The 14,156-nt window shown below is 45.8% G+C and overlaps 1 protein-coding gene across 2 annotated transcripts in view; it reads left to right on the top strand.

The window, feature by feature from the left end:
• The window catches only part of LOC126298835 (AP-3 complex subunit delta-1), a 234,114-nt gene that overhangs the window by 145,398 nt on the left and 74,560 nt on the right, over window positions 1-14,156 (top strand). For both annotated transcript variants that reach the window (XM_049990312.1, XM_049990313.1), the window contains exon 15: window positions 9,662-9,824. In XM_049990312.1, the coding sequence (XP_049846269.1) occupies window positions 9,662-9,824 (163 nt within the window). The remainder of the gene's footprint in view (window positions 1-9,661; window positions 9,825-14,156) is intronic.

The raw sequence follows: 14,156 nt of genomic DNA on the forward strand, positions 1-14,156 counted from the left end.
ATAAATAGTTTCCACTATTTAAGTTCCAACCCTCATAATAAATAATTTTAGGCACTACTGTTTAGTCTTCAAAGCAACTATTACAAAAACTGTGATTCCATTCCAAACAAAAACAAAATAACATAAAAAGTCACTGTTGAGATTATAAAAAGAACTTCAGAGAAGCATAGGTTACAATCACAAAATACACACAGTGTTAAGAGATTCTTGTCCAACAATTTCACTTTCATGAAGGCATGTCCATCACACTATCTTAACATGTTATTCTGTACTTAAATGTGCTGCCATAATATACTATAGTCTGTTGTCTTACTTCAAAACTACTCAGTGAACCACTTTAATTTAGTTGAGGACCTCTCCGATTCTACTCTATGTACAAATAATCCAAATTAGCATCCAGTCTGCTACATCCTTGACATTCACTATAACAGTGAAATAGAAAACAAGCTGCTACAGTTAAAAATAACTGCTGATTATAAAAATAATTGAGGGCTGTACAGAAAATACAAAAAATGAACTGATATTCACAAAACTGAATGCTCATTTCAGTGCTTTAAGGGGACCACACCATGGTTCAGGTTGAAAAAAATAATCGATTTTCGGTTTTCATCATATTTCTGTAGATTAAGGTTTTATTCAAGTACTCTGAAAAGGATTTTGCTGATTTTTTTTTTAATCATTTAAAGAGAATTTTCCTACCATGTGTGTGTATGTGCCACACCCACTTTTGTCACCCACTTTTAAGGCATATATTTTAGATCTTTATATCCCCTACATTGCATGTTATGGATTTTTTTTTATTACTCCCGAGTGTGTTGGCTATCCTTGGAATGCAACAGTCGGTATTCTTTTGTTTCTGCTGTTTGTAAAAAACACGCTTTCAAACACCTGGTTAGTTTCGTTCAAGTATGATTGCGAGTAGTTGTTATTCTTACGTTTGCAGTAGTTGTTTACTTGTTCTGTTTATTGAAGATGACGAAACATAAAGGCATTTTCAAGAAACAACAGTTTGGAGGAAACAAGTTTAGAAAGCTTTCTGTACAAGAGGTTATGTAGTCTGGCAACAATGTTTCTGATTGCACTTCTTCAGCAAGTGCATCATCAAAGAAGCTCTCACCATCCCAAGAGAGTTACAGCGAATTTACTGTAAGTGACAAGGGGTGCAGTAACATCATTATAAATTTCAGAATATTATCAGATGTAATTTCTAAATTTGTACAATGTAGACAGTGTGGTGAGTCACAGAGTGTGAAAATTTGTGAGGGGGCCAGTGGGGGAAAAGGCATAGCAATTGCTTTAGGCTTAATATGCACTACATGCACAGCTGCGATTTCATTTATGAGTTCTTAAATTCCCCAATTAGGAAGTTCACAAAAAATTTTTCTGCAGAAAAAACTTAATATTTTTTGTTAATAAATTTAAAAAAGTATTTCTTAAAAACTGTAAAATGGATAAAGTAGATTTTAGTACAGTTGACTCTATTAGCATCATGTAACATACAGTAAAAATATTAAGGTCCTGCATCATTTCCACACCCCCCCCCCAGAGATGGGTCGAATACTTGCCTAGATTATCAGGGGTTAGATAGGCAGGGTGTGGTCCTCTTAACTCTGGTTTTGATCTACAGAAGTGCTAAAATATTCAAATATTTGGCTCACGTCCTAACCATATATGAAGAAATCTATTTTAATTTAAAACAAGTGATTGCAACTAAACAACACAATGTATTCACTAAAATACACACAACTATCCAGGTGATATCAATGCTACTCATCATACCGAATGGTAAACATTGCCTGTTTTTTATCAGAGCAACCAAATTTTACATAACCAGCACATATTTTTAGTCCTTCTCTCAATATCTCATCAGTAATCATTCGGAAGCCTCATAGTATATTCCCTATTCCCAGTAATGAGCACACCTTTCAGAACACTGAAGCATTCACAAATAATTGACAACCATAAAAGTATGAAAATCATAAAGGCTAACCCCAAATTTCCTCAGTAAATTGGCCAAACACGGCAGAAAAAAAATCACACAGCTAGAAGTCTTGCAACCACACAAGAATAATAAAACACTGTTAATCAGTATGTTTACACATGCCATACATTCACAAATTTTTCATTTTCCTCTCATCTGTTATACATCTTCAATTTAAATGTTCCTTAAACTTGACTGTCTCTTGGACTGAGGATAATTCAATCTATAGATACTGAGGTGGCTATCTCCACTATTTCAAAAGGCTCATGGTAAATTTCTAAAGATTTCATTATCCAGTTTACATGGATTTCTTCAGTTCTAACAAATAGTGTATCTCCAAAGTCAAAGCTAGTCTGTTCTCTTTTATTGTGCCTTTTCTTCCTTTTCTCCATTTGCTTGTGTAACCATTCCTTTCTTTTTCCTGTTATGTGATCATTTTCCATGGGAAACTTGAATTTATTGTTTTTTCTAATAATTAACATTTGCTGGTACTTACAGGAAAAACTTTCACAGTACCTCTGATCATCTGACATTTCCAGTTGGTATATCTAAGACTTGTATATTGTATATATATACTTTTAGGGACGCTTAAAATTAATCTTCCTTCCTTTACAGAATGCAAAAAAAAAAAAAAAAAAAATGGAAAAATTCTCTCAGTTTTCCACCTCTTTCATCTGTTTAGGCATCTACCATTTGTTCTTCATTAGCTTTATCCCATAAGACAAGTGATATTTTTCTGATAAGTTTTGGAGAAGATTGACTCCCTAAACCAATTATCAGCTGTCACATTATGTCCAGTGTTAGTTATGGGAGTAACAAATATTTGTACTATGTCTGTGAATTTTTTACTGCACTGGAATGCTCCCCCTTGTTAACCATGATAAATTTCCAGATTGTTGGCATAAAACCTTTTAGAATCTAAAACTGCAAATATTTTGATCCCATATTTTGATGGTTTTTGGGGAATATAGTGTTTGAATGGGCATCTGTCCCAAAGGCTTGTAGCTTTTCATCAATTCTGACATCAGCTCCCACACTGTAGCAAGCTCTGCAGTTGTTTACAAACTTTTCAAAGGAAATTATGAATAGCTGTTAAATGGTCTGCTGCTCTCCTTTCTAGTGTACTTTCCCTACCATCAAATCTTAAATTCCTCCCCCTCCTCCCCCCACATCAGCAGAGCTCAGATGTGTGCTGTTCTGCTCTGTTTACAAGTCTTCCTCGCCCCCTGCGGGTTCAGGGGTTAGAATAGGCCCGCGGTATTCCTGCCTGTCGTAAGAGGCGACTAAAAGGAGTCTCAAACTTTTCGGCCTTATATGATGGTCCCCTGTTGGGTTTGACCTCCATCTCTCAAAATTTTCCGAAGAGAGAACCGATTGGGGAAGGGTGCCTTACTTGGTGCATTGTGTCCATCTTGCGATCAGACCTTTCGCCAGCTTATACACTGTTGAACTGCAGTCCTGTCCGCTCTCCATCTCTTGGGCATGACTCTTTTTCTGCGTGCAGATAACACCTTCCACTGTGCAGTGCCTCTTTCTGCACTGACGGCGACCATGGACCACATGTTACCTAACATCCAGCATGGTAGCCAGTCCGTTGTGGTGGGGCCACCATGTACCCTGTTGGTTGTAGCCCCCTGACAACACAGGGATCGCTCTACTGATGCCTGCGCCGTTAACTCCCCACGTATGCCAAGGAGTAGATGCCTATCCTCCTGGGGTATCGGGACTCCCGGCAACGGCCATCCTGCCAGGTGGCTCTTGCCGTGGCTGGGTGGCGCCCGTGGGGAGGGCCCTTGGTCGGAGTAGATGGCATCAGGGTGGATGACCCGCAATGAATCGTGGTACATCGTCTCTCGCTGGTGGCCAGCCGCCAGCAGTCTCTAAGCGTTCTCGGGCTCAGTTTAACGCACAGAAATACGATCCGAAAACGTTCCCCTCCCTGGCCACACCGTGGGAGGAACGTAAGTCTCAGGATGGCAGTAGCAGTTATTAGCCCCACTTCTTAGTTTGTACGAGGGTTGATGGGGAGTCTTTTCTCTCCACAGTTCTTCATCGAGCATTTATAGGACAAGTTTGGGGAGGTGGAGGGCTTGTCAAAAATGCGCTCTGGGTCAGTCCTGATACAAACGGCATCCTCTGCCCAGTCACGATGGTAACTCGCTTGTGACAAGTTGGGGGATGTTGCCATTACGATCACACCCCATAAGAGTTTAAATATGGTCCAGGGAGTTATTTACCATAGGGATCTTCTTTTGCAGTCTGATGAAGAGCTGCGCGCCAATTTAGAGCGCCGAGGTGTACATTTCGTCCGGCGCGTTCATCGGGGTCCGAAGGAAAATCAGATTGCTACTGGTGCCTTCATCTTGGCCTTCGAAGGGGATACATTACCGGAAAAAGTGATGGTCTACCGATGTGACGTTAAGCCCTATATCCCTCCCCCGATGCGGTGCTTTAAGTGTTGGAAGTTCGGCCATATGTCTTCTCGCTGCACTTCCAGCCTCACATGTCGAGATTGCGGACGCCCATCACATCCCAATACTCCATGTGCCCCGCCTCCCATCTGTGTCAACTGCGGGGAGCACCATTCACCTTGCTCGCCAGACTGCCGAATTTTCCAGAAAGAGCGTAAAATCATGGAATACAAGACCCTGGACCAACTAACCTATACTGAGGCCAAGAGGAAATACGACCGACTCCATCCTGTGAGAATGACATCTTCCTACGCTGCTGCTACAACACCTGTGCTAGCCCCGTCTGTTTCTCCAATTGTGGCCGGATCGACGAGTAGTAAAACTCCTCCTGCCCCCTGGCCAGTGGGGGGCTCTACCCACCGGGCTGCTCCTGCGCCACCTACCTCAGGAGCAACACCATCCCACCCATCGGGGACGTCCGTCCCCACTTCTAAGCCGGAGAAGTGTCCAACTTCTTCGGCTTCTCACGCTCGCAAGGGGACCCTTGGGTCCCTCCCTTCCCAGGTTTCCGCCAGCGAGAAGCTTGACGACCGACAATGGCGTAAGTGCCTGCAATCGGCTGGTCGTAGGGCTTCACGATCCTCCTCCGTCCCGTAGACTGAATCAGTGAAGCCTTCCCAGCCGGTGCGACCCAAGGAACGGCGTGAGAAACCCAAGAAGAGCTCTCAGCCCAAGGAACTCGCGGTGGCAGCCATCCCACCGCAGCCTTCCAGCTCTGTGTCTGAGGATGCGGTGGAGATTCTGGCGTCTGCTGAGGACCTCAATCTCGCCGGTCCATCAGACGTCATGGAAAGCACTATCACAGGTGCTAAATTGGAGGCAGCAGGTGACCCAGCGGCGTAATCTCCCTTCCCAGTCCCGTCAAGCCTTTCTCAGCCATGGACAACACCATCCTCCAGTGGAACTGCAGCAGTTTCTTCCACCATCTAGCTGAGCTCCGCCAACTTATCAGCCTTCACCCTTTCCTCTGCATTGCTCTGCAGGAAACTTTGTTTCCGGCAATGCGAACCCCCGCCCTCCGTGGCTATCGGGGTTATTATAAGAACCGGGCAGCTTATGAAAGGGTGTCTGGTGGCGCCTTCATATATGTCCTGAACTCTCTTCACAGCGAGTCTGTACCTCTCCAAACACCTTTAGAGGCTGTTGCTGTTCGGGTGTGGACGCCACAGGCTGTTACCGTCTGCAGTCTTTACCTTCCACCGGATGGTGATGTCGCGCAGCATGTCCTGGCTGCTCTGATAGCTCAATTGCCTCCACCTTTCCTGTTACTGGGCGACTTTAACGCCCATAACCATCTGTGGGGTGGGTCAGTGGCAACAGGTCGAGACGCCATCGTTGAGCATTTATTGGCGCAGCTCGATCTCTCGATCTTAAATGATGGTGCCTTCACACACTTCAGTGTGGCGTATGGCACATGGCACATACTCCGCCATTGACCTTTCGATCTGTAGCCCTAGCCTCTTACCGTTTGTCCAATGAAGAGTGCATGACGACCTTTGTGGTAGTGACCACTTTTCGATCTTTCTGTCACTACCACAGCGTCAGCAAGCCCGCTGCATTATCCGCCAATGCAAGCAGGAGTGCTGGGAGCGGTATGTGTCCACCATTGGCCTCCATGTCACTCCATCACAGGTCTGGGCCATGATTCGCCGTCTCTATCGCTATCGGACCCCTGTCAGTGTCCCTGCGCTCTCACTGAATGGAGCAGTTTGTACTGACTCTGACGTCATTGCAAACCGCTTGGCAGAGCACTTTGCTATGACTTCCGCTTCTGCAAACTACCCCTTGGGCTTCTGCTCCATTAAGGAGTGGATAGAACATTGGAGTCTTTCTTTTCCCACTCACCATCCTGAATTGTACAATGCTCCATTCAGTGAGTGGGAATTTCGAAGTGCCCTCGCCGCTTGTCCTGATACCGCTCCTGGGCCAGATAGCATCCACTCTCAGATGCTGAAACACCTTTCAGTGGACTGCCAGCAACGCCTCCTTGATCTTTACAACCACATTTGGGTCGAGGGTGAGTTTCCGTCGCAATGGTGGGAAAGTCTTGTTGTCCCCATTCTGAAACCAGGGAAGAACCCTTTGGAGGTGGACAGCTACCGTCCCATTAGCCTCACCAACGTTCTTTGCAAGTTGCTTGAACGGATGGTGAGCCGGCGCTTGAATTGGGTACTGGCGTCTTGAGGCCTTCTGGCTCTGTCTCAGGGTGGGTTCCGTAAAGGCAGCTCCGCCGCCGACAATCTGGTGAGCCTGGAGTCGGCCATCCGTACTGCCTTTGCCCGCCGTCAGCATCTGGTTGCTGTCTTTTTCGACATGCGGAAGGCGTATGATACGACATGGCGTCATCACATCCTTTCTACGCTTCATGGATGGGGTCTTCGGGGCCCTCTGCCGATCTATATCCGCAATTTTCTGTCGTATCGTACCTTCCGCGTGCACGTCGCGGCCTCATATAGTTCCTCCCAAGTCCAGGAGAACGGTGTGCCACAGGGTTCTGTTTTCAGTGCGTGTCTGTTTTTAATAGCTATTAACGGGCTCGCTGCGGCCGTGGGAAATACTGTCTCCGCTTCCCTGTATGCTGACGACTTCTGCCTTTACTACAGCTATATTGGCATTGTAGCTGCTGAACGTCGGCTACAGGGCGCAATCCGCAATTCGCAAGGCTCAGTCTTGGGCTGTAGCGCATGGTTTTCAGTTTTCCGCAGCCAAGACCTGCGTTATGCATTTCTGCCGGCGACGCACTGTTCACCCGGAGCCGCGGCTTTATCTTGACGGCGAGCTTCTTAAAGTGGTGGAGTCACATAGGTTTTTGGGGATGGTTTTTGATGCCCGGTTGACTTGGCTGCCTCATATTCGGCAGCTTAAACAGGCGTGTTGGCGGCATCTAAATGCTATGCGATGCCTGAGCCACACCAGGTGGGTCGCCGACCGATCTACTCTCCTACGGCTTTACCAGGTGTTAATCCAGTCCCGTCTGGACTAGGGAGTCTGGCTTATGGCTCAGCATCCCCATCTGTGTTGCGAGTGCTGGACCCAATCCTCCACAGCGGGATGCGCCTTGCCACTGGTGCCTTCCGAACCAACCCTGTGGACAGCATACTTGTGGAGGCAGGTGTCCCTCCACTGCGGTTACGACGCCAACAATTACTGGCTGCTTATGCTGCCCATGTTTTCAGCTTGCCCAGGCATCCAAATTATCGTGTCCTCTTCCCGCAGTCAGTCGTTCATCTGCCAGAACGTCGGCCTCGGTTGGGTCGTCCGTACGTGTCAAACAGCTTCTTTCCTGGCTTGGGTGTTTCCCTGTTCCACCTCCTTTCCGGGCCCCTCTGCGTACACCCCCGTGGTTTGTGCCTCGCCCTTGCCTTCGGCTCGACTTGGCACATGGCCCGAAGGACTCAGTCCCTCCAGAGGCCTTCCGACGCCACTTTTATTCCATCCTGGCCATGCATCAGGGCTCTGGCGTTGTCTACACTGACGGTTCGATGGTTGCTGGTCTAGTCGGTTATGCACTAACTCTAGGGGACCATTCTGAACAATGTTCATTGCCGGCTGGCTGCAGTGTTTACACTGCTGATCTGGTCGCCATCTTTCGTGCCCTAGAGTATATCCGCTCCTGCTCAGGTGAGTCCTTCGTTATCTGTAGCGATTCCCTGAGCGGTTTACGAGCTCTCGACCAGTGTTTCCCTCGTTCTCATCTGGTGATGGCTATCCAGGAGTCCCTGCATACTCTCGCCCGTAGCGGCAGGTCTGTGGTCTTTGTTTGGACCCCAGGCCATGTTGGTATACATGGCAATGAAACTGTTGACCGCCTGGCGAAAGAGGCCACCAGTGCGCCATCTCTGGAGATTGGCCTCCTGGCGGCTGATTTGCGGGCAGTCTTACGCAGCAAAGTTATCTCATTTTGGGATGCTGAATGGCGCGGTCTGACCACCCCTAACAAACTCCGTGCCGTCAAGGACACGACGACTGTGTGGCGGTCATCCATGCGATCCAACCGCAGGGACTCAGTCGTTCTTTGTCGGCTCCGCATTGGCCACACCCGACTCACTCACAGTTATTTACTGTGTCGTGAGGATCCCTTTCTTTGTCGTTGTGGGGCGTCCTTGACGGTGGTCCATATTCTGTCGGTGTGCGCCCTTTTAACCGTGCTCAGGCAGACTTTTGCAATGTCTGACACTCTCTTTGCTCTTTTATCAGATGACTCTGCCATGGTGGACTTGGTTTTGTGTTTTATTCGGGCAGGGGTTTTTTATCCTTTAATCTGAGTTTGTAGTGTTGATTCTGGCTTTTAGCCTCTGATTTTAAACTGAGTTTTTAAAGTGTTCTTGGTGGTTGGCTTTTCCTCTATTTCTCTACGATCGGCCAACCACCGTCACACTGTGTGTTTTAATTTGTGTTGTCTGGTCTCTGTCAGAGTATTTCATGTCCTGTTTCGTCTGCTTTCTTTCCTGTTGTTTGTTTTTTATTCTCTTCGGGTGGTTTTAGTTTTTATTGAACAAGGGACCGATGACCATAGTAGTCTGGTCCCTTTAATCCCACAAACCAACCAACCAACCAACCAACAAGTCTTCCTCCCACTCTGCAGTGTTCTTTGATGCATTGGTGTCACAATCTTCCTCTTCCAACTTGTATGAAGATGCTCCAGGCTGCACTTCATCCTCATCCATATCATCAAATATTATTTAGTGGATTCTTGCTATTCAGCTGGATTATTCAAGTCAAAAAATGTTTCTGTAGTACCATTATGCTTCTGTAATGGAAGAAACTAATAATTAGCTCATAATTCACTAAAAATAATCAGAGTAAAAGCATGTAAATAGAATTAAGCATAAAATTATACATTGAGCAAAAATAGTTAAAAATTTGCTGTAATTCTATCTGAGATATACACAGGCTTCTGATCATGACCACCTTCATTTCAAAAGTAAGAAAAATAACTAATTTTATTTTGAAATAATTAGAATAAAACCGAAATACAGTTGAGAACAAATCTATAGCGCCATGCTGGGTAGCTGCGTGATCTGAGGCACTTTGTCACGGTTCGCATGGCTTCCCTTATCTCTATATTAATCACTGAGCAACCTTCAGTTTTTGAATGTATCTAATGCTTAATTATTCAAAACATTCTACTTATGTTACAGGATAATTTCCATTCAGTGTAATTAAATATAAAATTTATTGCTGATTACACATATTCCCATTGTTGCAGGTACTTAAGAGATCAGCAGAGTACTTTGGAGGCAATGATACGAAGCAGAGTTTTTGGACTACCAGGACATATTCAGGCTGTGTATGTTCAGAATATATTAAAACTTTTTGCAAGTATTTTTGTGCAGGCAGAACAGAAGAAAGATGTGGACAGAATATCTAAGGTAATTTTCACCATGTTATTAAAAGCTGCTTTAATCAGAATTTTGTGAAATACACTACTTTTAAAAAAAAACAGACACCTGTGTATGTGCACATGTGTGTGTGGACTTGGGTTTGAGGGGAACAGGGTGTTAAGAATACACCTTATGTAACTAAAAAAACAGCTTAGCTTTTTGAATTAAAGAAAATAGCAGCCTGAAAGTGTTCATATTTGCTCATCTGTAAAATCAAAATCTGCTGCTGTATGACATTCAGTATGGTGTTGCTTCATCCTATGCAATGCAAAATGCTGTGATATTTCTTGGCAAGCCAGTAACAAGAAGTTTGAGACATTACTGCTCAAACTTGTTCCATTGCTTGACAGCAGCTTTTGAGAGGTCCTCCAGTGTGTGACTGGGTGGGGCTGTATCAGTTATTCACTTCAAGATTCAACTGGTCCCAAGCATGTGTGATTGGTGTTGTTTCAGCAGATACTGCAGGCTATTCCATTCAGCTTTTGAGAGGTCATCCAGTGTGTGACCGGGTGGGGGACTGTATCAGTTATTCACTGCAAGATTCAATTGGCCCCAAGCACGTGTGATTGGTGTTGTTTCAGCAGATACTGCAGGCTATTCCATTTAGTTGTTGCTTCCCGTCTGTTGGAGGAGGGTAATCATAGGGTCAGTGCAGTATGCTTGTGTATTATTGTCTTAAAAGGTGAACCCATAGCCAAAATGTTGACTGTAAGTCTGGACAATAGAAAAAATTCTTTGATAGAAAGTCTATTTACTAGTCATTAGAAACAAAGTTCTAAAGCACTGATTGTAGAACACTGAAATAAAATTAAGAATATTTAATCAACAAGTTAAGAGAGACTGCTTAAGGTACGATTCCAGCTTTCCCACATTCCTGTAGTATATGTAGGTGTGTGCCATTTAACATAATCATTTTTTCCACAGGAAGAGCAAATGCCAAACACTGAAATGTGCACAGCACTGAATATTAGATAGTGTGCAAGTTTGTGAAAGATGTGAAAAGGTTTGCGTCACCAGTGCTACACACCGGTGTGCCATACCACTCAACAGAGGAAAGTCCACTGGACCTGATGGGATACCAATTCGATTCTACACAGAGTATGCGAAAGAACTTGCCCCCTTCTAACAGCCGTGTACCGCAAGAGGAAGGTTCCAAATGATTGGAAAAGAGCACAGGTAGTCCCAGTCTTCAAGAAGGGTCGTCGAGCAAATGCGCTAAACTATAGACCTATATCTCTGACGTCGATCTGTTGTAGAGATTCATTGGGAGAGCCCTTAGAAAATGTAGTCCATCAACAAAGGAGGTGGCTTACAAAACACTCGTTCGACATATATTTGATTATTGCTCATCAGTGTGGGATTAGTGCCAGGTTGGGTTGAAAGAGGAGATAGAGAAGATCCAAAGAAGAGCGGCGCGTTTCGTCACAGGGTTATTTGGTAAACGTGATAGCGTTACGGAGATGTTTAACAAACTCAAGTGGCAGACTCTGCAAGAGAGGCGCTCTGCATCGCGGTGTAGCTTGCACGCCAGGTTTCGAGAGGGTACGTTTCTGGATGAGGTATCAAATATATCGCTTCCCCCTACTTATACCTCCCGAGGATATCACAAATGTAAAATTAGAGAGATTAGAGCGTGCACGGAGGCTTTCCGGCAGTCGTTCTTCCCGTGAACCATACGCGACTGGAACAGGAAATGGAGGTAATGACAGTGGCACGTAAAGTGCCCTCATCCACTCACTGTTGGGTGGCTTGCAGATTATAAATGTAGATGTAGATGTACCTCCAACAAAAAAAAAAAAAGGAGAGAGAGGGGGGGGAGGGAGAGAGAGAGGGGGGAGAGGGGGGGGGGGAGAGAACCGCAGACTTTAAGATGTGGTTCAATAGAACTTTTGCTGTGGGTGAAATGATGTAAAACAAGTGTTGCATTCACACTTTTAAAATTCTCAGAAAGGCTTTAAAGTAACATTTTAATAAGTTTTAAATTTTGAAAGCACACCCTGGGTTACAGTACTGGAAGCTCATTTTTTACAAATTGAGCACTGGTTTGAGTATTCACAGTTGGGAAAGATAGCTTTTATGCTGAAGTGGGTAAAGATAGAGGGAGAAACGAGAAAAGGGGGAGGGGTACTCACAACTCACTACAAATGAAGGAAAGGAGATACATTAAAGAGAACAAAAGGCATGCAATACTGCACAATGCAGAAAGGAAAAACAAGTTGAAGGAATAAAGCAAAGTATTAGAAGAAAGGTGTTGCAGTGTAGTGTGAAAGTGTATAATGCTCTGCATAGGTATTTATTCCCTTTTTGTACTGTATCTTTCTGTATTTGTGGTGGTGCCATTTCTAGAGCAGCAAGTTTTATTACATACAGTAAGTGCAATGAGTGAATGGAACCTGCTGCAAGTATAGAGTAGGTGGTGCTGTGCTTAAGACACTACCTGTATTCCAAATGTGCAGTTATTCAAGTTCAAATAACCAACTAGCCAGATGTATATGGTCTTCAATTCAATCAAGCATGTGCCATGTTGGTTCCTAAATAAGAATCTTACTACTTACTCCATTTTTTGTGCAGTATTGAGACAGTAGCATTACATTCAGGAGAACACTTAGGTTAAAGTTCCGATCCAGATACTCAGATTTAGGTTTCCCATGCTTTCCCTAAATTGTTAAGGCAAATGCTAGACTGTCCCTTTGAAAAGGGCATGGCGGAATTCTCTTCCCAATCTATGAGTGTGCTGCATCTCTAATGCCCTTGTACTCAGTGGGTCAATAAAACCTAATCTTCCTTCCTTATCTAACCAAGCAATAGCTCCATTTTTGTGACTTTTGTCAGTATGGTGTCAAAAAAATATTTTACACAAGTTTCTGTTTTGTACAATGTCATTCCATGTAGTGGATTATATTTGTAGTAAGTTAATGTTATCCTTTGTCTATTTTATAATACACTCCTGGAAATGGAAAAAAGAACACATTGACACCGGTGTGTCAGACCCACCATACTTGCTCCGGACACTGCGAGAGGGCTGTACAAGCAATGATCACACGCACGGCACAGTGGACACACCAGGAACCGCGGTGTTGGCCATCGAATGGCGCTAGCTGCGCAGCATTTGTGCACCGCCGCTGTCAGTGTCAGCCAGTTTGCCGTGGCATACGGAGCTCCATCGCAGTCTTTAACACTGGTAGCGTGCCGCGACAGCGTGGACGTGAACCATATGTGCAGTTGACGGACTTTGAGCGAGGGCGTATAGTGGGCATGCGGGAGGCCGGGTGGACGTACCGCCGAATTGCTCATCACGTGGGGCGTGAGGTCTCCACAGTACATCGATGTTGTCGCCAGTGGTCGGCGGAAGGTGCACGAGCCCGTCGACCTGGGACCGGACCGCAGCGACGCACGGATGCACGCCAAGACCGTAGGATCCTACCCAGTGCTGTAGGGGACCGCACCGCCACTTCCCAGCAAATTAGGGACACTGTTGCTCCTGGGGTATCGGCGAGGACCATTCGCAACCGTCTCCATGAAGCTGGGCTACGGTCCCGCACACCGTTAGGCCGTCTTCCGCTCACGCCCCAACATCGTGCAGCCCGCCTCCAGTGGTGTCGCGACAGGCGTGAATGGAGGGACGAATGGAGACGTGTCGTCTTCAGCGATGAGAGTCGCTTCTGCCTTGGTGCCAATGATGGTCGTATGCGTGTTTGGCGCGCGTGCAGGTGAGCGCCACAATCAGCACTGCATACGACTGAGGCACACAGGGCCAACACCCGGCATCATGGTGTGGGGAGCGATCTCCTACACTGGCCGTACACCTCTGGTGATCGTCGAGGGGACACTGAATAGTGCACGGTACATCCAAACCGTCATCGAACCCATCGTTCTACCATTCCTAGACCGGCAAGGGAACTTGCTGTTCCAACAGGACAATGCACGTCCGCATGTATCCCGTGCCACACAACGTGCTCTAGAAGGTGTAAGTCAACTACCCTGGCCAGCAAGATCTCCGGACCTTTCCCCCATTGAGCATGTTTGGGATTGGATGAAGCGTCGTCTCACGTGGTCTGCACGTCCAGCACGAACGCTGGTCCAATTGAGGCGCCAGGTGGAAATGGCATGGCAAGCCGTTCCACAGGACTACATCCAGCATCTCTACGATCGTCTCCATGGGAGAATAGCAGCCTGCATTGCTGCGAAAGGTGGATATACACTGTATTAGTGCCGACATTGTGCATGCTCTGTTGCCTGTGTCTATGTGCCTGTGGTTCTGTCAGTGTGATCATGTGATGTATCTGACCCCAGGAATGTGTCAGTAAAGTTTCCCCTTCC

Source organism: Schistocerca gregaria, chromosome X (assembly GCF_023897955.1).
Source record: "Schistocerca gregaria isolate iqSchGreg1 chromosome X, iqSchGreg1.2, whole genome shotgun sequence".
In the NCBI taxonomy this organism is placed as follows: domain Eukaryota; kingdom Metazoa; phylum Arthropoda; class Insecta; order Orthoptera; family Acrididae; genus Schistocerca; species Schistocerca gregaria.